The sequence below is a fragment of the Heteronotia binoei genome, chromosome 4, assembly GCF_032191835.1.
Source record: "Heteronotia binoei isolate CCM8104 ecotype False Entrance Well chromosome 4, APGP_CSIRO_Hbin_v1, whole genome shotgun sequence".
In the NCBI taxonomy this organism is placed as follows: Eukaryota; Metazoa; Chordata; class Lepidosauria; order Squamata; family Gekkonidae; genus Heteronotia; species Heteronotia binoei.
The window spans coordinates 119,801,740-119,823,792 of record NC_083226.1 but is presented as its reverse complement, the minus strand read 5'-3'; the positions used below and the strand labels follow the sequence as shown (position 1 = coordinate 119,823,792).

Sequence of the window (22,053 nt, the reverse complement as noted above, 5' to 3'; positions counted from 1 at the left end):
TTACAAATATTAACAGATAAGTGCAGTATATATACAGTAATTACAATCCAGAGCTCCAAAGTGCTACGCCAGACAATCATCAATACAGAGAGAAAACATACCTTGGCACTCAGGACTTTTTATAGCTCGGCCCACCAATCAGCAAATATGCTGACTCACTGTGACTACAGGCATTGCCAGGCATTGCATCAGCCTTTCCTGTGATCATAGTCACATGACTCCTGTTCACAGACAGTAGATGATCTAGGGTGCAGTAACTTTTAAGCTACTAGTTACTGACAGGTCCATCACCAGGATTCACCCTCCCTGGCTGCAGAGGGGGGAACTGCAGTGCAGAGCGACCAACAGCTACACCACTGTACCTGTGGAACTACTGGCCAAACACTTATGGGCACCACTTGACTTGCAGGATCAAAGCTCTATACAGCATCCACAGCAAATGGCACAATCTTGGTTGTAGTGCAACTCCACATGTGGGATGGACAATTGTTGGTTTGATAGCTTAGCAATACACTTCAGGAGGAAGATCATCAAACAGCAACCCCTTCCATAGTGGAAGGAACTGCAGGTCCTTCCAGTGACCCATAGGCATGATTACAGTGGTCACAGACACTGTGTCATTTGTTAGCATTTCCCATACCTCTGTTTGGCATCCAGGTTTAGTTGTGATTCAACAAAAAGGCAACCTGGGAGGCTGACATTCCTAATACAGTATGGGATGGCTGATGTGACCACTGTGGATTCCATCTCTCTGCCATGGAGCTGTCATTCTTTTCTGGTTCCAGTCCAGCTCCTGCACCATCCTGATGCCCAGACAACCATCCATCCAGCACAACTGTCCCACTCAGAGTGAGCTGTACCTAGCTCCCAAAAGCTTTTTGAAACAGCTCGTAAAGGCACAGTGGCCACATGGGAAACAGGGAGCAAAAAATTCCATTAACTAAACACTATGATGATATCCACGCTACTGTTCAATAACAAATCTAGTCTACAGCTGCATCCCTGTGTGTTTGATGTTAGGCACTAACCACTCCCTTCTTGATCATACACTCTAATGGCAGCTTCAACAGGGAGAGTGTTGGTGGCAGTCTATGGATGACTCGGCAGGAAAGTACTGTAACTCAGTGCAGACAAGGAGACAACACAAGGCAGGCCTCTTAACTCAATGTTATATTCTGCTGTCATTTTTACACCCGTACTCTGCTCTCCTGTCCATCTCTCTTTCTTCTTTCTTCATATGCTGCTTTTCCCTTTTGGTATGGAAGAGTTTAGTCTTCCTAAAAAATATTTATGCATTTATAACATTTATTAGGTGTCTTTCTCTCTTGCAGAACTCAAGGAGGCTTGCAATATAAATGACAATATAAACAATCTGAATAAAACAACAATTATAAAACCATATAAAAGGTCACAATTTTAAAATGTCAGTTAAAACTACCAATAAATAAAATCAGTCAAATGTAGTCCTGAACAAAACTGCAGTGGTCTCCTTAATGGGATGAAATCTGCACATCAGCAATGAAACAAACTGCAGCTATGAGACCACTACAGAGGGGTACAGGTCTCTAGGTCCCACACCCTCTCACAGCAGTGCTAGCAGCTAACAAACCATGCAGCTCGGGGGGGGGGACCCACTGATGGCAATGACAGGCACTTTGTGAACAGTACAGAGGCACTGCAAAGGGGCATGTCAGCCAAAATGATAAGACATCTGGGGCAGCTGTTTAGCTGAGCCACCCCCTCCCCACATTTGCAGTTTGTATTGGCAAAATGCCAGCTGTGAATGGCTGGCCTGACACTGGGTTTTCTCCATGTGGGAATCAAACTAGAGGCCTTGGTCATGTTGTCCATGTGCTTTTCCACTGGGCCATGCTTGTTTTCACAATGCCCCCTACCCCTCAACACAATGTTTTCACGATATCCCCTGAAGGCTGAGGGTGATGTCAGGGTTGCAGAAGAATGCTTAATACCCTATGTCGTTCCTCCTTTGTACATACCTGCTTGGCCCAGCAGACAGGGCACTGGCCTTGAGGGTGCGGTATGTGGGTTCACAGCCAGACTGACTACCATTTGCCAGAGATGAAAGATGGGCTTTTGCTTGTGGTGCTTCCTCCCTGCAATGGCAATTCATGTCTTCCATTTGACAGTGAGTTATGGGAGGGACTGGAAAGGACTCTGTTGAGAGCACTGGTGTGCGTTCCCTCTTGTTGCCCAATATTTGCTGTTCCCCTGCCTAACAAAAAGGAACCCAGCAATGGGCTGACACTTGTGGGGTGCCCTGGAGTATGTTAAATTCAAGAGTTCCTGCCATAGGCCTCCATTATGGTATCAGGGTTTTTCTCCACTCTTCTGGTGCTCAGCACGTAGGGGACCATGGCTGCAATGCTGGGCAGTGGGTGGCTGCATTCATGTGTGCCACTCATAGGGTCACACATATTGTCAAGGTGGCATTTTTTTATCTTCGTCAAACTCGGCAGCTAGCTTCCCTCCTATCTCGCTCGGACCTAGCCACAGTAATCCACACAACGGTCACCTCCAGACTAGACTACTGTAACTCGCTCTATGCTGGCCTATCCTTGAGTCTGATCCAGAAGCTCCAATGGGTTCAGAATGCGGCAGTCTGAGTCCTGACAAGAACACCATGGACAGCACATATTCTACCTGTGCTGCGCCAGCTACACTGGTTGCCGGTTGAGTACCAGGTTAGATTCAAGGGTTTGGTTATGATCCTTAAGGCCTTGAGCGGGACCGATGTATCTACGGAACTGATTTATCTTCGGGACCGCCTCCTCCACTATGTCCCTGGAAGGGCATTGTGCTCCAGTAGTCAAAATCTGCTGGAGATCCCTGGCCTGAAAGAGGTCCGGCTGTCCTCAACAAGGGCTAGGGCTTTTTCAGTCCTGGCCCCAACTTGGTGGAATGCTCTGCCAGAAGACATCAGGGCCCTGTGGGATCTTTCACAGTTTCGCAGGGCCTGTAAGACAGAGATGTTCCACCAAGCCTCTGCATAAGGATGACGGTTGTTGTGCTGACACCATTTCCTCTCCACACCCTCTTGAGGGGGTCCCCCCACCCATGATGTGATGTACTGACTTTAGAGACACCATCAGGGTTTGTAATTTTTTACTGTCATTGATTTTATATATATGTATTTTTCACTGTTGTATATCGCCCTGAGCCTGGTGCTAGCCATGATAGGGTGATTCATTAAATTAAATAAATAAATAAATAAATAATAGGGGCACCAGTGGAAATGCTCCCTGATTGATAGGTGCTGATAAGGTTGCTAGGGTCCCTTGCATACTTACATGGTATGAACACAGCAAATTGTACAATTGACTCTGTAGCATATACAGTACACTAAAATGGCTCAGGAAAGCTCTTCTTTTCAGTAATTTTTGAATACAAGTACAAAAAGCAAAGATAATAAAAAGAGATCTTCCACAGAAGCCATTCATGGGATAAGGTACAAATCCAAGAAACAAAGTGCTAGACAGTTCTTGGCTCTCCTGGATCTGTATGCTCACCTGCTGCACCTTTTAAAGTAGAAGAAATCTGACACTCTCCTTAATTATAAGAATTGCAGATCCTTTTCTGTAACCCAACATAATACTACCAAGATTCACAGGAAATGCCTTACACCAGCATTTCTCCAGTTGTACCCTGGGGAGCCCTGGAGGTCCATGAAGGTACTCAAGGACAGAGGATTAGCCAATCTCATGCCCATCCAGATAACATGAGGGCAGGGAACTCTCTAAAGCAGAGCAAAGAAAAGAATTAGTCCCCCCCCACTTTCAAAAGAAGGAACTTCAAAATACTACACAAAAATTCACTGATAGGTTGCTGGGATCCAATTCCTCAGACCTAGGGATCCTCACTGGCTGAGAGGTATTAAGGAGGTATAGCCTTTTCAGAAAAAGTCATTCAACGCTTTTTGTTAATACTCAATACAGTCAGGTTTTCACTATTCTTAATGTAAAGGATTTCATCATAGAGGCAGGAACACCACTCTGCGTTAACATACAAAGCAACGCATGGCAGCTTTCATCTGTATACCAGCTTCTGTGTGATGCTGGATGTTTAAATTTATTATAAGGAGCAGCTCTGAAAGTTCTTCCTGGACCTCTCCCAACTGGGATCAGCTAGCCCATATCCAGAAGTTATTAACCAATAAAAACATTTCTTGATCTGTATGGCATGAAATCTCTTTCAATCAAGGGAGCAGACTGATTAGAACTCAGGTCAAGGTCTTTAGAGTTGAGGGCTCCAAAGAATCCACTACCTTCCAAGACCTGATCTTCTAGACCACACATGGACAATATGAAAATGTTCTTAAACTTGTTTTTAGAGCATTGCTGAGATGGTTCTCACCACATCATTCAAAGGACATGAGATGACAGTGGCCTTCATGGGACATGCATGATATCCCATGTGCCCTTTAGAAAGGCAGGCATTTGGTTTGTGGGTTGCTAAATTCTGAGAACTCTGCCTTATACAATATGGTTCTTAAAATAAAACCTGTACTCTATTATAACATGTATTAGAGACAATATGCATAAACTCATTAAAGGTAAGATGCATAAACTAATTCTGAATAGAAGAATTCACATTTTAATATTATTTCATGTGGAGACATTGCTACACATGATCATGTACATGTCAAGTAATTTTATCATAAGATATTACTGTACTGGCAATTGCTACGATTGTCTCTTTTACCTTCATCTGCTGCTTCTTGAACTTAGCATCTTGAGAATTTCACTCAAATAGGAAATATTTAGATTAATCTTAAAATGTAGAACTTTCATCAGGTTTCTTATTTTACTATAGATGTTAACTCTACACAGCAAGCAGGCAACTAAATGTATACAATACATTGCAATACATAACACATTGTTTATATATACTACATACCTCACCAAGAGCTTCATAGCGTTTTTGGTTCCATCTATGCAAATCTTCACGGTAGTTAAAAATAAATGGCTCTCCAGTTTTTACATGTCTTAACTGTCCCTCTATAAGAGAAACAATAATAGCAGGTATAAAATAAAGGTTTTTATAAATAGAAAGAGCTAATATAGGATGCGGTTTGCTTACAAACTATTTCAACCTTTCAAATTATGAGTACAATCAGACAAAATGGCTCATATTACCACACATTTCCAGATCAGATTCACAACATGTATGGGAAGGTCTAGAGAAGATGATAAGCTTTAAGAAAAAACTTAACATAGCAGCTGCCTTAAACTGAATTTTATATATAAACCTTGGCAATCCATAGGACATTGAATTTCCCATTATGTCATCTGTGTGGAAATCATAATTTTTCTTACCTTGCAATTCTCTTTTTATGGCTGATGTACAGTAGGAGGTCTAGTTACTGATAAGGGGAAATAGTAAAACAGAAAGCTTACATAACAAAATGAACTGATAGCTCCAGGGAAATATAAAACTAAGAGAGAATATACTGGCACCACTCTTAGCTATAAAATATTGTGCTCAAAATGTAGTTAGATTTTTTTAAAAAGCACCATGAGATTAACATGGTGTCTAAGAATATTCCAAATCCTGAAACATATGACTGCAAAAACAGGGTTTCAGTTAGTTTTCAGATGAATACATATAACTTTCTTTACCAAAGCAAAGATTCAATTTTGTACACCGCATATGTATATGTGTGTGTGTAGGTAAGAACAGCATTTGATTGGAAAAGTCTTTAAGATGCAAAATAAAAATGAAAACTTTATGCTATTTACTTATTAACATAAAAGTTGATCTCTCCAACCCTACCTACCTCAGTTTCAGTATGTTCCATTTGTCCCAATTATTAACCCCCAGGGGATTGCTTCTTCCCAACTTCATATCCGATTCCTCAGGTCCCAATACCCCTTTCTTCATGGCATAATCATACTGTTTCTTCCCAGGTTTCTAATTTTTAAAATTCTATGCCGTTTTTATGCTCAATTTTAACACTGGTTAGCAGTAAAGTCACTAAGTCAATCATACTATGTTACCTAAGAAGAACAACATTATAATTTCAAGTTCTCTTAAGCCACACCCAATCATATTATTATTATTGCTTTGGGAAGAACAAAAGGCATACCTTTCCTACAGATATAGAAGCATATGAAAATACACAAAGGGGTGGCCAACGGTAGGTTTCCAGATGTTTTTTGCCTACAACTCCCATCAGCCCCAGCCATTGGCCATGCTGGCTGGGGCTGATGGGAGTTGTAGGCAAAAAAAACATCTGGAGAGCTACCGTTGGCCACCCTTGTAGCATACCTTTAAAAAATTCTAGCCAATATCATGATGATAGGATCAAGAATACATTTGTTACTGCTCTAACAATAACACTTAGAATGACAGAACTCTCAACAATGTTTCAGTACCATTCATCTGATCTTATTTTAGCAATCAAATGTGCATCCTTAAATATGAAGCCTAGAAAGGTTGTACTACTCTAAAAAAGAATCAGATGAAAGGGCATAACTTTAATTACCGTATTTTTCGGTCCATTGGATGCTCCGGACCATTAGACGCAGGTGCCTGGCTGGGAGACAAGCGGCGAGATCGCTCCCTCTGCCCCCACTTCACAGGGAGCGATCTCGCCGCTTGTCTCCCAGGCAGGTGCCGGCGTGCTTCCCCTGCGCTTGCGTGTCTGGCTGGGAGACAAGCGGCGAGATCGCTCCCTGCGAAGTGCTGGGTTTGCGATGGGGGCGGAGGGAGCGATCTCGCCGCTTGTCTCCCAGCCAGGCAGGCAGGCAGAGGAAGCACCCGCCCCCTCTGCAAACCCAGCGCTTTGCAAAGCGCTGGGCTGTGGAGGGGGCGGCGTGCTTTCCCCCTGCCTGCCTGCCTGGCTTCAGCTGCTCTTACAGCAAGCGCCGGGATCGCTCCCTCCACCCTGCGATCCCGGCGCTTGCTGTAAGAGCAGCTGAAGCCAGGCAGAGGAAGCACCCGCCCCCTCCGCAAACCCAGCGCTTCGCAAGCGCCGGCTGTGGAGGGGGCGGCGTGCTTTCTCCCTGCTTGCCTGCCTGGCTTCAGCGATGATGCTTAAAGCAAGCGCTGGGATCGGAGGGCAGAGGGAGCAATCCTGGCGCTTGCTGTAAGCGTCAGAGCTGGAGCCAGGCAGGCGCGGGGAAGTGCCGGGACAGAGGCAGCGGATCCCCCCCCCCCTCCGGAGGAAGGTACGTATGGTACCTTCGCTCCATAAGATGCACACACTTTTTACCCCACTTTTTTGGGGGGGAGGGGGGAGTGCGTCTTATGGTGCGAAAAATACGGTACATTTGATTTCTAAGTAACAGCATGTGAAAGCCATCAGAGTATTTAAAAGCTGCAAAATAAAAATGAGAACTTTATGCTATTTGCTTATTAACATAAAAGTTTATCTCTTTAACCCCACCTATTTCAGTTTCACCCCTCTCCCCAATGGAAAGTGTGAGAAGCATTAGATAATAAAGTTTCTATTTTGAATATAACTGCTATTGCACTTGAAGAGAAATACAAACTTCTCAGTCTGTTCTCCTTTGCAGTGCTAATTTATTGAGACAAAAAAAAAAGCTTCATTCAAATACTGTCCATTAACAGCTGAGTAGCAACTGTTACAACATTTTACTTTCATATGTAGAAAAGTTATTTCTAAGGAAGAAAGCTACAACTGTTTCAGATTTCTGTCCATCATTACGATAGTGTCATACCCTTAGGGATAGACTATGTTTAACATGCTCGATAGAAGGTTGTCTGAAAACTGGTCAGAAGCTCCAGCTAGCACAGAACTCAGTTCCCTATGGGAGTGGGTCTCTAGGAGCACACACAAATGCTCCACTTTTTTCACTCTCCCTGTTGTTTTCTGGCCACAGTGAAAATTACTGGGTTTTTTAACTCAACAATTTATAATATTGCACTTATACTTACTACAGTCTGCTTTGGAAGACCTCATATTGTTCTCTATGTCAGGAGAGGCCAACGGTAGCTCTCCAGATGTTTTTTGCCTACAACTTCCATCAGCCCCAGCCAGCATGGCCAATGGCTGGGGCTGATGGGAGTTGTAGGCAAAAAACATCTGGAGAGCTACCGTTGGCCACCCCTGCTCTATGTATTTATTATGTGGGCTATAGTGGCAGACATGGGTTTTACCTGAGGGACCGTCTTTCCCCATATGAACCCCAGAGAGCACTGAGGTCAGTCGGGAAAAATCTAATGACCATCCCTGGGCCGAAGGAGATTAAATATCAGAATACTAGAGCACGGGCATTTTCAATCGCAGCCCCTACCCTATGGAACCGACTCCCCGAGGAGGTGCGGGCCCTGCGGAACCTTGATCAGTTCCGCAGGGCCTGCAAGACCACCCTTTTTAAACTTGCATACTTGGACTGCTAAGAAGATCGGTAATTAAGGATCCGCCAATGCGGGCTGAAGATCTATACCGCTGAATAACTGTACTTATTGGATTGGTTTAATGTTATTAAGTTTAATGTTTTAATGTTTTATATTGTTAAATCTAAAGGCTTTTATCTACTATTGTATGTTTTTATAAAATGTTGTTAGCCGCCCTGAGCCTGCCGAGGTGGGGAGGGCGGGATATAAATAAAATTTATTATTATTATTAATTCCACAAGCTAATAAATGTATTGAATTCTTCCACTCCCTCCATCCATCAAGGGATCAGAGCATCATGTATGAACTGAAGGGTTCAATCCCAGGATTTCTAGTTAATGGTCTATTATCACAAGAGTAACGGCATTCTCTGACGCACTGGAGAACTGCTGCCAGCCTGTATGCAAGAACAGCAAAGGTACAAAACCAGGGTTGAGCTTACCTTGTAACTGTTGTTCATCAAGTTGACTTCTGTGCAAGCATATATAGGGAACTGCAAATGTGCAGGCCTGCTGATGGAGAGAATGTTTTAGCTTCTTAGCAGCAGAAAGGGCGCCCCTCTCTCTCTCAGTGCACATTGCTCTTTTTCCACCAAAAAAGTGCAAGGCATCTTCCTTCAGTTCTGCCATGTTGCCCAAGCACTCCAATAGAAATCCAAAAGACAAAATATAAAGATCTTCTAGAGAGCTCTGAGTGGGGCAGGAGGGAGGGAATGTGTCCCTGCACAGAAGACAATCAACAGTTACAGGTAAGTGTAACCCTGTTTTTGTCTTCAATCTTCTGTGCAGTCCCACATTGGGGAGAGTACTAAACTACTCACATGGCGGCAGGTGTAGAGCTCTCAGTTAAACAGCAAATGCAGAACCGCCTTCCCCACATCAGCTTCATATCTGGCATCTGTGTCCACACTACAGTGATGAACAAACATGTCTGAAGGACCATGCTGCAGCCTTACAGATGTCTTGCAGTGAGACTACTGCACAGAAAGCAGCTGATGAGGCTTGGGACCTGGTAGAGTGAGCTTGAAGAGACACAGGGCAAGGAGTACCTGGATGTTCATAACACAGTTTGTTTGGACAACCCAATGGGAAAATGTTTGGGACAATGCTGACTGGACCTTGCTAGGCCCTGCAAAACATATGAACAAGGAGTGGCATTTACAAAACTCACAGGTTCAGTGTAAGTAAAACAATAAATCCCTTTTAATGTCTAGGCTGCTCAGAACCTATTCAGATAGGAATGTGGGATTAGAAAAAAAACACAGGTAATGATACAGATTGTGAGAAATGGAAACACCCTCGGGTAAAAACTCATAGCTAGGATGCAAGACAACCGTATGTGGAAACAAATGAATAAATGTAGGGTCATCCCTTAGGGCTGTCCACTCACCTACCTTCCTGATGGAAGTAACTGCCGCTTGAAAGCACACCTTCAGGGGCAGTAATGATAAGGAACATTCACTCAGTGGTTCAAAGGGTAGTAGCATTAGTCTAGTTAAGGCTAGGGAGAGTGCCACTAAGACAATGGGGGGCCTGGGTGAACACAGTAGGCCCTTCTGGAACTGTTTTGAGGTGTAATGAGAAAAAAACAGAAACTCCCTCAACAAAATCATGAAAAGCCAAGATGAACACAATATGGCAGGGGTGTCAAACATGCAATTCAGGAGCCGAATCAGGCCCCCGGAGGGCTCCTATCAGGCCCCCGAGAAATTGACTGTCATCTGCTTCCTTCTCCCTCTCTCTTGTTTCCTTCTGCATCACAGCTTGCTTTGCAAGGCTTGTACTGACACTTCCCACAATATGCTTTCTAAAAGAGTATCTGCTTTCTAAAAGAGAGGCATCTGAGGGTAGGGTATGGGTAGGAAGTGGAACATAAGAACATAAGAGAAGTCATGTTGGATCAGGCCAATCACACAGGAGCTACAGAGCAAAGCCTCTATTTTCTCCATTGGTTGAGGCTCCTCCGTTGGGGAGGAATGGGAGAAGTATAGCTTGCTTTGCCAGGCTCTCTCAATTGCAGAGCAGAGCTACTGAGTCAAGCCTCTCTTCCTTCTATTGGCTGAGGCTCCTCCCCTTCCCAGTCCCCCAGGGAGGGAAAGAAAGAGCCAGTTTCCTTTGTCCAGTTCCCTGAATCCCATGGGAGAAACACAAAGAAAACATCTTTAAGACCAATGAGTGCTAATGTTTTAAGCATGTTTTTAAGTTTTTAAAAAAATATATTTGTGCTTGTCTGTGTTCTTCATAAAATGTATCTCTCTGCTACCTAATCTTATATAAGTACACACATGGCCCGGCCCGACCTGACATGGCCCAGCTCAACAAGGTCTCATTGATGTCAGATTTGGCCCTCATAACAAATGAGTTTGACACCCCTGCAATATGGTCTTTTACCAAGCATAGTGTCAGCCCTGAATTTTTAAGTAACAGTATATACTCAAAAATGAGCTGTAAGGGGTATGATGTAGGGGGTTGATACCCGTTTTCCTCCTAAGCAGCAAAACACTCCCATTTGACAACATATGATGTGCATGTAGAGGGTTTCCTAGAAAGCAAAACATCTAATACCCCAAGCAGAATCTTGTTGTGGAGGATTCAGAAGCAAAGCTGTCTACTGAAGTTTGGTAGCTTCCAGATGTTTAGGCAAACCCTGATGTAGGAGGTCTGGGGCAAACTGCCATGGAATGAAATTACCTTTGGGGACGAGCAGCAGCTCTAAAAACCACGCCTGTAGTGGCCAGAAACATGTTATTAGGATTCAGTGGATTGACTGAGTACAAATTCTGTTGAGTGCCTTCCCAATCACAGGAAGCAGAGGAAAGGAATAGAACAGATTTCTGGTCCAGGGGATCTGGAAGGCATTCCCCAGCGACTCCGGGTCATGACCCACTCTGGAACAGAAGAGAGTTGCCTTGACATTCATTGAGGTTGCAAATAGGTCTATCGCTGCGACCCCTACTTGCAGAAAATGAAAAGAATGTATATCTTAGCCAGAGACCACTCAAGATGAGGAAGCTGTGTGCCCTGCCAATGTGAATGGCCTGAAGGGAAACACTGTGTTGATGTGCCCAATTCCAAATTTTTGTAGCCCCCTTGCAGAGCAAAAAATAAATCATACCACCCTGCTTGTTGAGATAAAACATGGTGGTAGTATTGTCTATCTGAACGCAGATGATTTCATTGCATTATAAGTCTGTAAAAGAAGCCAAAGCATAACAATTGCCCTCAGTTCAAGAAAGCAGATACACACAGTAGATTCGGAATCTAACAAAACACACTGTACTGACACTTCCCACAATATGCTTTCACTCTGTGTCACACAGTGGCCAATTTATATATATATACACACACACACATATATACACACTGTGGCTAATAGCCACAAATGGACCTTTGCTCCATATTTTTATCTAACCCCCTCTTGAAGCTGGCTATGCTTGTAGTTGCCACCACCTCCTGTGGCAGTGAATTCCACATATTAATCACCCTTTGGATGAAGAAGTACCTCCTTTTATCCATTCTAACCTGATTGCTCAGCAACTTCATCAAATGCCCACGAGTTCTTGTATTGTGAGAAAGGGAGAAAAGTAATTCTTTCTCTACCTTCTCCATCCCATGCATAATCTTGTAAACCTCTATCATGTCACCCCGCAGTCGACGTTTCTCCAAGCTAAAGAGCCCCAAGCGTTTTAACCTTTCTTCATAGGGAAAGTGTTCCAAACCTTTAATCATTCTAGTTGCCCTTTTCTGCACTTTTTCCAATGCTATAATATCCTTTTTGAGGTGCGGTGACCAGAATTGCACACAGTATTCCAAATGAGACCGCACCATCGATTTATACAGCGGCATTATGATACTGGCTGATTTGTTTTCAATTCCCTTCCTAATAATTCCCAGCATGGCGTTGGCCTTTTTTATTGCAATCGCACACTGTCTTGACATTTTCAGTGAGTTATCTACCATGATCCCAAGATCTCTCTCTTGGTCAGTCTCTGCCAGTTCACACCCCATCAACTTGTATTTGTAGCTGGGATTCTTGGCCCCAATGTGCATTACTTTGCACTTGGCCACACTGAACCTCATCTGCCACGTTTACGCCCACTCACCCAGCCTCAACAGATCCCTTTGGAGCTCCTTACAACCCTCTCTGGTTCTCACCACCCTGAACAATTTAGTGTCATCTGCAAACTTGGCCACCTCACTGCTTACTCTCGACTCCAAATCGTTTATGAACAAGTTAAAGAGCATGGGACCTAGTACTGAGCCCTGTGGCACTCCACTGCTTACCGTCCTCCACTGCGAAGACTGCCCATTTATACTCACTCTCTGCTTCCTATTACTCAGCCAGTTTTTGATCCACAAGAGGACCTGTCCTTTTACTCCATGACTCTCGAACTTACTAAGGAGCCTTTGATGAGGAACTTTATCAAAAGCTTTTTGGAAGTCAAGGTAAACAATATCTATCGGTCTCCTTTGTCCACATGTTTGCTCACCCCCTCAAAGAAATGTAACAGGTTAGTGAGGCAATATCTTCCCTTACAGAATCCATGCTGAGTCTTCCTCAATAACTCGTGGTCATCAATGTGTCTACTCATTCTGTCCTTGGTAATGGTTTCTACCAACTTTCCCGGTATTGAAGTCAGATTGACTGGCCTATAGTTTCCCGGATCTCCTCTGGAACCCTTTTTAAAGATGGGGGTGACGTTTGCTACCTTCCAGTCCTCAGGAACGGAGGCAGATTTCAATGAAAGATTACATATTTTTGTCAGAAGATCCACAAGTTCAACTTTGAGTTCTTTCAGAACTCTTGGATGTATGCCATCCGGACCTGGTGACTTATTAGTTTTTAATTCGTCTATCAGTGTCAGACAGTGGAATATCAAATCAACCAGACTCTGAGTTGATACAAAGTTAAGGCTTTATTCGAAAATCCATAGCATCTGAACAAAGGAAGATTGGAACTGATACATTGTTGTTCAATAAGGCATGTCTTAAAGAATTCTACATCAAAGGTTACTATTCATAAAACCACATTTCTAAACATGGCTAAGTCGAGGTGCAAGGTTTCACACAGTCCTCCCCTCTTATCACTTTGTTGTGACTGCTTCCCAGGGATGGCTAAACTGCCGTCCCCGGAGGCTCTTATCTTCAAGGGAGGTAGCTTTTGTTAGTTTCAAGGAATTGAATGTTCTAGTAACATTCTAGGCTTCTACTTTGATATGCAAGGTCTTTCTCAGGATTAGAAATAAAGGTTCAGAAAATGGAGTCGGTTAGGCTAAGAATACAGTTACATCACAGTTAAGTCCCAGTGTGTGACAATCAGTCGTAGGACCTCCTCTCTTGTCACCTCAATCTGACTCAGGTCTTTCAACACCCCTTCCAATAGAAGTGGTTCTGGAGCAGGCAAAGACTTCTCATCTTCCACAGTGAAGACGGAGGCAAAAAAATGCATTCAGCTTCTCAGCCATTTCCCTATCCTCCTTCAGTAATCCTTTGACCCCTTGGTCATCCAAGGGCCCCACTGCCTCCCTGGCTGGTTTCCTGCTTCTAATATATTTGAAGAAATTTTTATTGTTGGTCTTTATGTTTTTTGCAATATGCTCCTCATAGTCCCTTTTTGCCTGCCTGATCACAGTCTTGCATTTGATTTGCCACAGCCTGTGTTCCCTTTTATTAATCTCATTTGGATTAGCTTTCCACTGCTTAAAGGAGTCCTTCTTACCTTTTACAGCTTCCATTGCTATGTTTGTTATCCATGCAGGCCTTTTCTTGTACCTGTTTGTGCCTTTCCTAACTTGTGGTATATATTGTATCTGAGCTTCTAGGATTGTAGTTTTAAATAGCCTCCAAGCTTCCCCAAGGGTTTGGACTGTATTTACCTTTCCTTTCAGTTTCCTCTTCACATGCCTCCTCATCTCAGAGGATTTACCCCTTTTAAAGTTAAACGTGGTTGTGCTGGTCTTTTGGGGCAACTCTCTATTTATACAAATGGTGAAATCAATAATGTTATGGTCACTGCTCCCCTGCTCTCACCAAGTCTTGGGCATTACTTAGCACGAAATCCCGGATTGCCCCACCCTGGTAGGTTCTGAGACCATCTGCTCCATAGCACAGTCATTGAGAGCATCTAGAAACTCAATCTCTCTCTCGACCAGAACACATATTGACCCAATCAACCTACGGGTAGTTAAAACCACCTATGACGACACAGTTTTTACATCTAGCCACTATCTTTAAGCCTTCCATCATATTATAGTCGTCCTCTATCTTTTGATTTGGTGGGCGATAAACTCCCATAGTTAAATTTCCTTTTGGGCCCTCTATTTCAACCCAAACCTAGAAGGGAATCTAATTCTCTGACCTCAGTCTTACTGGACCATACGCCCTCTCTGACATACAGCGCCACCCCATCTCCAACCCTTCCCTCCCTATCCTTCCGATATAACTTATATCCAGGAATCACCGTGTCCCACTGATTCTCCTCATTCCACCAAGTTTCTGAAATTCCCACAATGTCTATGTTTTCTCCCAACACTAAACATTCCAACTCACCAATTTTACTTTGAACACTTCTAGCATTTGTGTACAAACATCTATAATTTCCCAGGCAAGCTAGGCCCACAACCTTCTCCTGCCACCTCGAGACTCTGGCAGGCAGTCCATACCGTTTGTCACCATCTCAGTGGACAACTCTGATCCATTACCGGTAGAAAAGTATCAGCTAACCCGTCATCTCTTTGAGATGAGTCCTCCCGAACCAGAGACATTTCATCTCCTGTCGGCTTTCCCCCAAGATTTAGTTTAAAAACTGCTCTGCCACCTTTTTGATTTTAAGCGCCAGCAGCCTGGTTCCATCTGGGGACAAGTGGAGACCGTCTTTTTTGTACAGCTCCCGCTTGTTCCAGAAAGCATCCCAGTACCTAACAAACTTAAACCCTTCCTCCTTACACCATCGTCTCATCCACACATTGAGACTTCTAATTTGTGCCTGTCTCTCCAGCCCTGCACTTGGAACAGGTAGCTACCTTGGAGGTCCTGGCCTTAAGTCTCCTGCCTAGCAGCCTAAATTTTTTCTCCAGGACCCCATGACTGCATTTCCCCACATTGTTGGTGCCAACATGCACCACAACCACTGGCTCCTCCCCAGCACTGTCTATCAGCCTATCTACTACACGCGTAATGTCTGCTACCTTCGCACCAGGCAGACAAGTCACCATACGGTCATTACGTGGTTTTGCCACCCAGCTGTATACTTGCCTAAGGATCGAATCACCAACTACCGAGACCCCCCCCCTCTCTCCCCTCCCAGGGATGGTTTCCTGGCGCAAAAGGATTCCCGCTCACCAACTGAAGAAGAGGTCCCTTCTGAGGGTGCATTCCCCTTATCCTCAGCACAGTGCCCTGTTCCCTCTCGACCCTCAAGCTCCCTGGCAGCAACGGGGCTGCCACGTTCAGAGCAGGGCTCATCTAACACGTCCCCGAGAGTCTTCTCCAAGTCCCTAACTGACTGTCTCTGTTTCTCCAGGTCAGTCACCTCAGCCTCAAGGGTACGAACTCGTTCCCTGAAGACCAGGAGCTCCTTGCATCGAGCACACACCCAAGACTTCTGTCCTGTGGGCAGATAGTCATACATGTGACACTCAGTGCAAACACTGGAAAGCCCCCACCCCCCTGCTGGCATTCTACCTTCATGATAGCTTTTTAAAAATATACAGTCCCCTTTTAAACCCTGTTTGTTTATGTGGCTCCCCATCTGGAGAGTCTACTTACCTTATTGGGAACACAAGGAATTTGGGTTCCTGGTCCTTACACAGCCCCCAGGCTAAGAGCCACAGGCCAAGAGCCCTTTAGCTCTCGCCCTTCAGCTCGCGCCTCTGGCAAGGTGCAACTTAATGCAAAGAGGGTAGGGAACACAGCCACTCCTAATCCATCAGCAACAATCACCTGAAATCACCTTCACCTTCAGCCCTTCACACAAACTCAGAAGTTTTCAGCCATTCCTCCAGCTGCTGAGCCACAAACCTCACACTTGTAGCATTTCTCTGCTCTATCCCAGAGCTCTCTGCAATGTGCTCAGTCTCTGGCAAGGCGCAGCTTAATAATGCAAAGAGGGTGGGGAACACAGCCACTCCTAATCAATCAGCAACAATCACCTGCAATCACCTTCACCTTCAGCCCTTCACACAAACTCAGAAGTTTTCAGCTACTCCCCCAGCTGCTGAGCCACAAACCTCACGCTGGCAGCACTTCTCTACTCTCAAGTGGAGATTCAAATAGAACTCCTATTAGCAAATTTGAGTCATCTGCCCATCAGAGGAGAGATCTAACAGATAGGCGGGTAGACTGAGACTGAGTATGGAGGTCAAAAACAAGCAGAAACCAATTTTGGAGTGGTCTTAGATACAACTTCACAAATGGGAAGACTTCAGTAGTAGAGGCCATAAAGCCCAGCAGTCTCTGACTACACAGGGCTGATTGGAATTTGTTAAGACTGAAACTTACCAACCAGCATACATTCAGGAGGGGGAAAGGCTCTCTCTGAGGACAAGTCCAGCAATGCCCCTATAAATTGTACTGAATGACAGGATGTCCATTTTGACTTTTCCCAGTTTGCTGTCAACCAGAGTCTGGTGACCACAGAAAGAATAAGGTCTAAATGACTCTGGAACACATCTGCAGAAGGGGCCACAAGAAGCCAGTTGTCCAAGTACAGGAAGACAGCCCAGCCCGCAGAGCACAAAAAGACAGTAACAGCTGTCATGCATTTGGTAAGCACATGCAGTGCTGTTACCAATCCAAAACAAAGGATGGTGTGCTGCCAAACAATACCATAGCATTGAAAATGTAGGCATTTCCTGAGGCCAGGGTGAACGGAAATATGAAAATAAGCATCCTTCAAATCAAACACAATAAACCACTAATTTAATTTTAACATTAAAATTTCCCTGAGGAAGGGAAACAATACAAAACTTTTTAATACAAAGAGACTTAAGATTTTTTAACTCAAGAGTAGGACTGATGCCCATCCATTTTAGGCACTGAAAAATATCTCAAGTAAAAACTCATGGGAACAGAATGTGAAGGGGTCAGTTAGCCAGCTCCTTTAGAAATTAGGTCAGTTTCAGTGTTCCTAAGTTGATCAATAGGATTCCCTTCCATAACCTGAGGAGGGCCCAGAGATGTCCTTTCCTGAAACTCCAACTTGTAACCACTAGCAAAAATACTGAGGACCCAGGAATAAGAACATAAGCACATAAGAAAAGCCATGTTGGATCAGGTCAATGGCCCATCCAGTCCAACACTTTGGGTCACACAGTGGCCAAAAAACCCCAAGTGCCATAAGGAGGTCCATCAGTGGGGCCAGGACACTAGAAGCCCTCCCACTGTGCCCCCCAAGTACCCAAAATACAGAGCATCACTGCCTCAGACAGAGAGTTCCAACGATAAACTAAGGCTAATATCCACTGATGGACTTTGGCTCCATATGCTTATCCAATCTCCTCTTGAAGCTGACTAGGCTTGTAGCCGCCACCACCTCCTGTGGCAGTGAATTCGATGTGTTAATAACCCTTTGGGTGAAGAAGTACTTCCTTTTATCAGTTCTAATCCAACTGCTAAGCAATTTCATTGAATGTCCACGAATCTCTGGTGATGACTTCCCAAGAAGGCAAAAAAGGAGTTAGCATCTAAAAAGAAGGGAGGATGTGGTCGAGCACCATCATACAGTCCAAACAATGATTTTTGTCCCTAGTCCTTGGTTGGGAGGGGTTTAGCCTAGTGTGGTTGGGAGGGGTTTGGCCTTTTACATTCCCTAGGCATGAAAGCCCTAATAAGAACGTGGCCTGTGCTCTCAATTTCAAGATCAGCAAATATAAAGCCATAATGGTGGCTCTTCTTATGGGAATGAATATCAACATACATTGAGTTACTTTCAGAGGACAAGTTTTCTATGGCAAAGGTCTTGCAGGTGAAGTCACAAGACTTTCAAAACAGCAGATGAATGCAGGAAGGCACACTGCTAATTGCTCTGCACATTCTATGATGTCTGCAATTACCTTCAGGCATTTTGCTTGGCTCTGTGCAACAGCTCTTTCCCAGAGACTCGTGCTAAAATAGAGGACTTACCATTTGGGGGTGACCTGCTATTTTCATCCAAAACTGATGAAAAGTTAGAAAAAATCAAGAAAAACAAACAGCTAGATCGCTTGAAGTGATAACTGCCCCTCCTCAACCCTTTGAGAATAGGCCTCTATCTAGGTAACGGTACCACCAACAACTGAGGTACCACAGGAGCATCCCTTTGTCTTCCTCCTTCTAGGAACAGACCTTATATCCAGGGAATCAGTCTTTCACCCCTCCTTATCTACTAGAACAGAATGAGAGCCATGGTGAGGTTTTGCCTGGGCTTCTTCCATAACCCGCAATGAGGGTTCTGAGTAGTTAAACAGGAAGCACAGTCTGTCTGTTTATACAAATTTTCCATCTTTCTAGTTATAGGCGGGATGATGGAAAGCTTCTCCCATATGCCCTTTCAATGACCAGAAAATCCTCAAACCACTGCGGTAGGTGCATCCGAGTATAATGCCTAAAGAATCTTATTTTTCACTGTAGGGTTTGAGGACAACATATCCATCTCTAACAACTTACCGTAGCCATTTTAAGCATTTGCTCAGAAAACAAACACAAATCCTGACTGGGGAAAGTAGGTGCAGTGTCTCCAATAACTTCATCTAGAGACTAAAGTTAGCTCTGATCTGGGATCAGAACAGGATCTCTTTTCTTCAGAGTCACGTTCAGGAGCCAGTGATAGAATTGCTGATGGAAAAAAAGGGGCAGCCTGCTGAGAACATGGTGGTGGCATTCCATAAGCCAAAGGAATCAAAGTGAAAGAATCACTCCACTGTTAATGATATGGGGGCCATGACTAGAATATAGGGGCCAGGGTGCACCCCACCAAGGATGAGTAGAGAATGGCTGCAAGGGAACTGACTGCCTTATTTGCGGGGTCAAAAGCAGTGGCTGCAGAATTGGATGAGCCCTCTCTCTAGATAGGTGCTGGGACAAAACCAGGGGAGGCTCACCCTCAGAACCAGAGTCCTCCAGTTCATGAAGGTGTGGAGAGGAAGCATGTTACACTGGAGATAGTCTGTCCTCTAAGACTATTGGCTCCATGAGTTCTGGCTCTGATGCAATAGGTGCCAACTCCTTTCATTTTTAATGAGATGGAGCAGAGTCCTTAAACTTCTTGGGGGGGGGTCCCAATGTGCTGTGGTGCAAAGGCATCAGATCTGGAGATTGAGATTGGTGACAATGGGGATTCAGAGTCAAAACAAAATGGGCAGAGGTAATAGACTCAGATCTCAGGACTGGTTCATGTTAGGCAGATAATTTTGCTGCCAGCTTTTCCATACCCAATAAGGCACTTGCTCAGAGGGCAGCTTTTGGTTGGGAGGCCCTATCTGAACATGCCTTGGTATAAATTGCTGGCAATGCTTGCAGGAACCCATTTTATCAGATTCATCCAAGTAGAAGACACTGAGAGTGATTACCCACTGGCATTTGCTCTGCCCCCACGCTTCTCCTTGCATCAGCACAAGCCATCAATTCCCCACCAGTCGCTCCACAGCACCTCTTGCTTTGGGGCTACTTCCAATTCCCATAGCGGCAACTGGAACTCCAAAAAACCAGCATCCTGTTGCTTCGACTGTAATAGGAAGAAGCCGCAATGTAAGAGCCGCCTGTTGAGCAACTACTGGGGAATCCATCGTTTGAGGCGGCACAGGGAGAAGAGTGGGGGCAGAGCAAACGCCAGTGAGGAATCACTGTGAGAAGTGATCGTCAGACTGCAGTGTTTTCACCCTGCACTCAAGACTTTTTAAAAACAGAGACTTGTGGGATATTTGAGCTTCGAAATCTATGGAGGAAAAGTAGAACTGAAAAAACTGGAACGATCATTATGAGCAAAGCTAGGAGGATCCTTGCAACTTTTTTGGCAGGAAAAGAGTGATACACATGCACTGAGGAGAAGGGGCACCCTTTCTACTCCTAAGAAGTTAGAGAATTCTCTCCATCAGCAGACCAGCATGTGCATAGTCCCCAATGTGGGACTGCACAGAAGACCAAAGATGAACTGTATGTTCTCATCAGCTTCCCCCCACTTTAGATGTCCTCCTTTGCTACAATGGCAATACAGTCTATGTTCAGAGCTCACTGACAGTGAGTTATAGTGGCAGTGAGATATACAAAATGTGAATTAATCTGTCTCACTATTTCAATATGAGTTATAAGCTACCAGGACAATTCACACACCACTGTGTGTAGCCTTCTTATTAAGTAAGCACATCTGTAAATATCTGCCATAATGGACTGAGTTAAATATTTGTTTTGATTTTCACACCAAAAGTTTCCCTTTCATTAAGACAAAAGTTTTTAGCATAAAAAAAACCAGCTTATGAGGGAAAAAAATATCAGGGCTGTTTTGGGAAAAGTAGCTTCTCTCACATGAAGCTGTAACAGTCTTGAGCAAGCCCTAAAGTTAGGTTTTGAATGAAGAGCTATGTGGTTTCTGAACAAGTTGTAAAAGGAAGAGAGTAAGGAAACTTTACAGCCTTGACTGAAGAAGTATACAGACTAGTGAATTCTGTTTTAAAACAATTTTATTAATTTGCAATATATTGTTATAGTATTCTTTAAAAAAAATTTAAAAAATACAAATTGAAAACAATACATCATACTTCCCCCCCCCCTTCTGCTCCCCGTTTCTTGACCCCTGCCGGTGTTGTCTTAAAATTGCAAAAAATACAAGGTAATTTAACAAATCAAGAATCTCCATTTTAAAACTTTATAACTTTATAACGCTAAAGAAGTAAAAACAAAAAAGTTAACTCTATAAGTTCATCTTTATTTTCCTCCTTTCATCTTAAACTCTAAGAAAGAAAAACCACACTTCAGCTATTGTCAAAAAACACTAAATGTCCCTTTACTTTCCATTGTTTTTCAACATAGTTTTGAAATTTCTCCCATTCCTTTCTAAACTTCTCCAAATCATAGCCTTTTAAGATTCTTGTAAGCTTGTCCATTTCACTCCATGACATAATGTTTATAATCCAATCCCATTTTTCTGATATTTTATCTTGCTTCCATAACTGCGCATATAATGTTCTTGCAGCTAAAAGCAGATACCACACCATCATTCTATCTTGTTTCATTAAATTTCCATTTGTAATCCCAACAAAAAAAAGTCCAGAGATCTCTTAATGTCATAACCTAAAATTTTTGACATTTCTTTCTGAATCATTTGCCAAAACTGTTTTGCTTTTTCACAAGTCCACCACATGTGGTAGAAAGATCCTTCATGTTTTTTACATTTCCAGCATCTGTCTGACACCTGGTTATTCATTTTTGCCAGTTTCTTAGGTGTCATGTACCATCTATACAGCATTTTAAAACAGTTTAATATTATAACATGTCGATATCTTCATAGAGTTCTTCCATAAATACTCCCAAGATTCCATTTGTATTTCTTTGTTAAAATTGATTGCCCATTTTATCATTTGAGATTTAACTACTTCATCTTCCATAGACCACTTCAATAATAATTTATAAGTCCTTGAAATCAATTTTTTGTTATCGCCCAACAGCATTCTTTCCAATTCTGTTTGCTCCTGTCTTATACCTT

General features: G+C 43.6%; 1 protein-coding gene across 4 annotated transcripts in view; it reads right to left on the bottom strand.

The window, feature by feature from the left end:
- ARB2A (ARB2 cotranscriptional regulator A) overlaps nt 1–22,053 on the bottom strand; it is a 485,440-nt gene that overhangs the window by 440,246 nt on the left and 23,141 nt on the right. For all 4 annotated transcript variants that reach the window (XM_060235692.1, XM_060235691.1, XM_060235693.1 and 1 more), the window contains exon 4: nt 4,915–5,015. In XM_060235692.1, the coding sequence (XP_060091675.1) occupies nt 4,915–5,015 (101 nt within the window). The remainder of the gene's footprint in view (nt 1–4,914; nt 5,016–22,053) is intronic.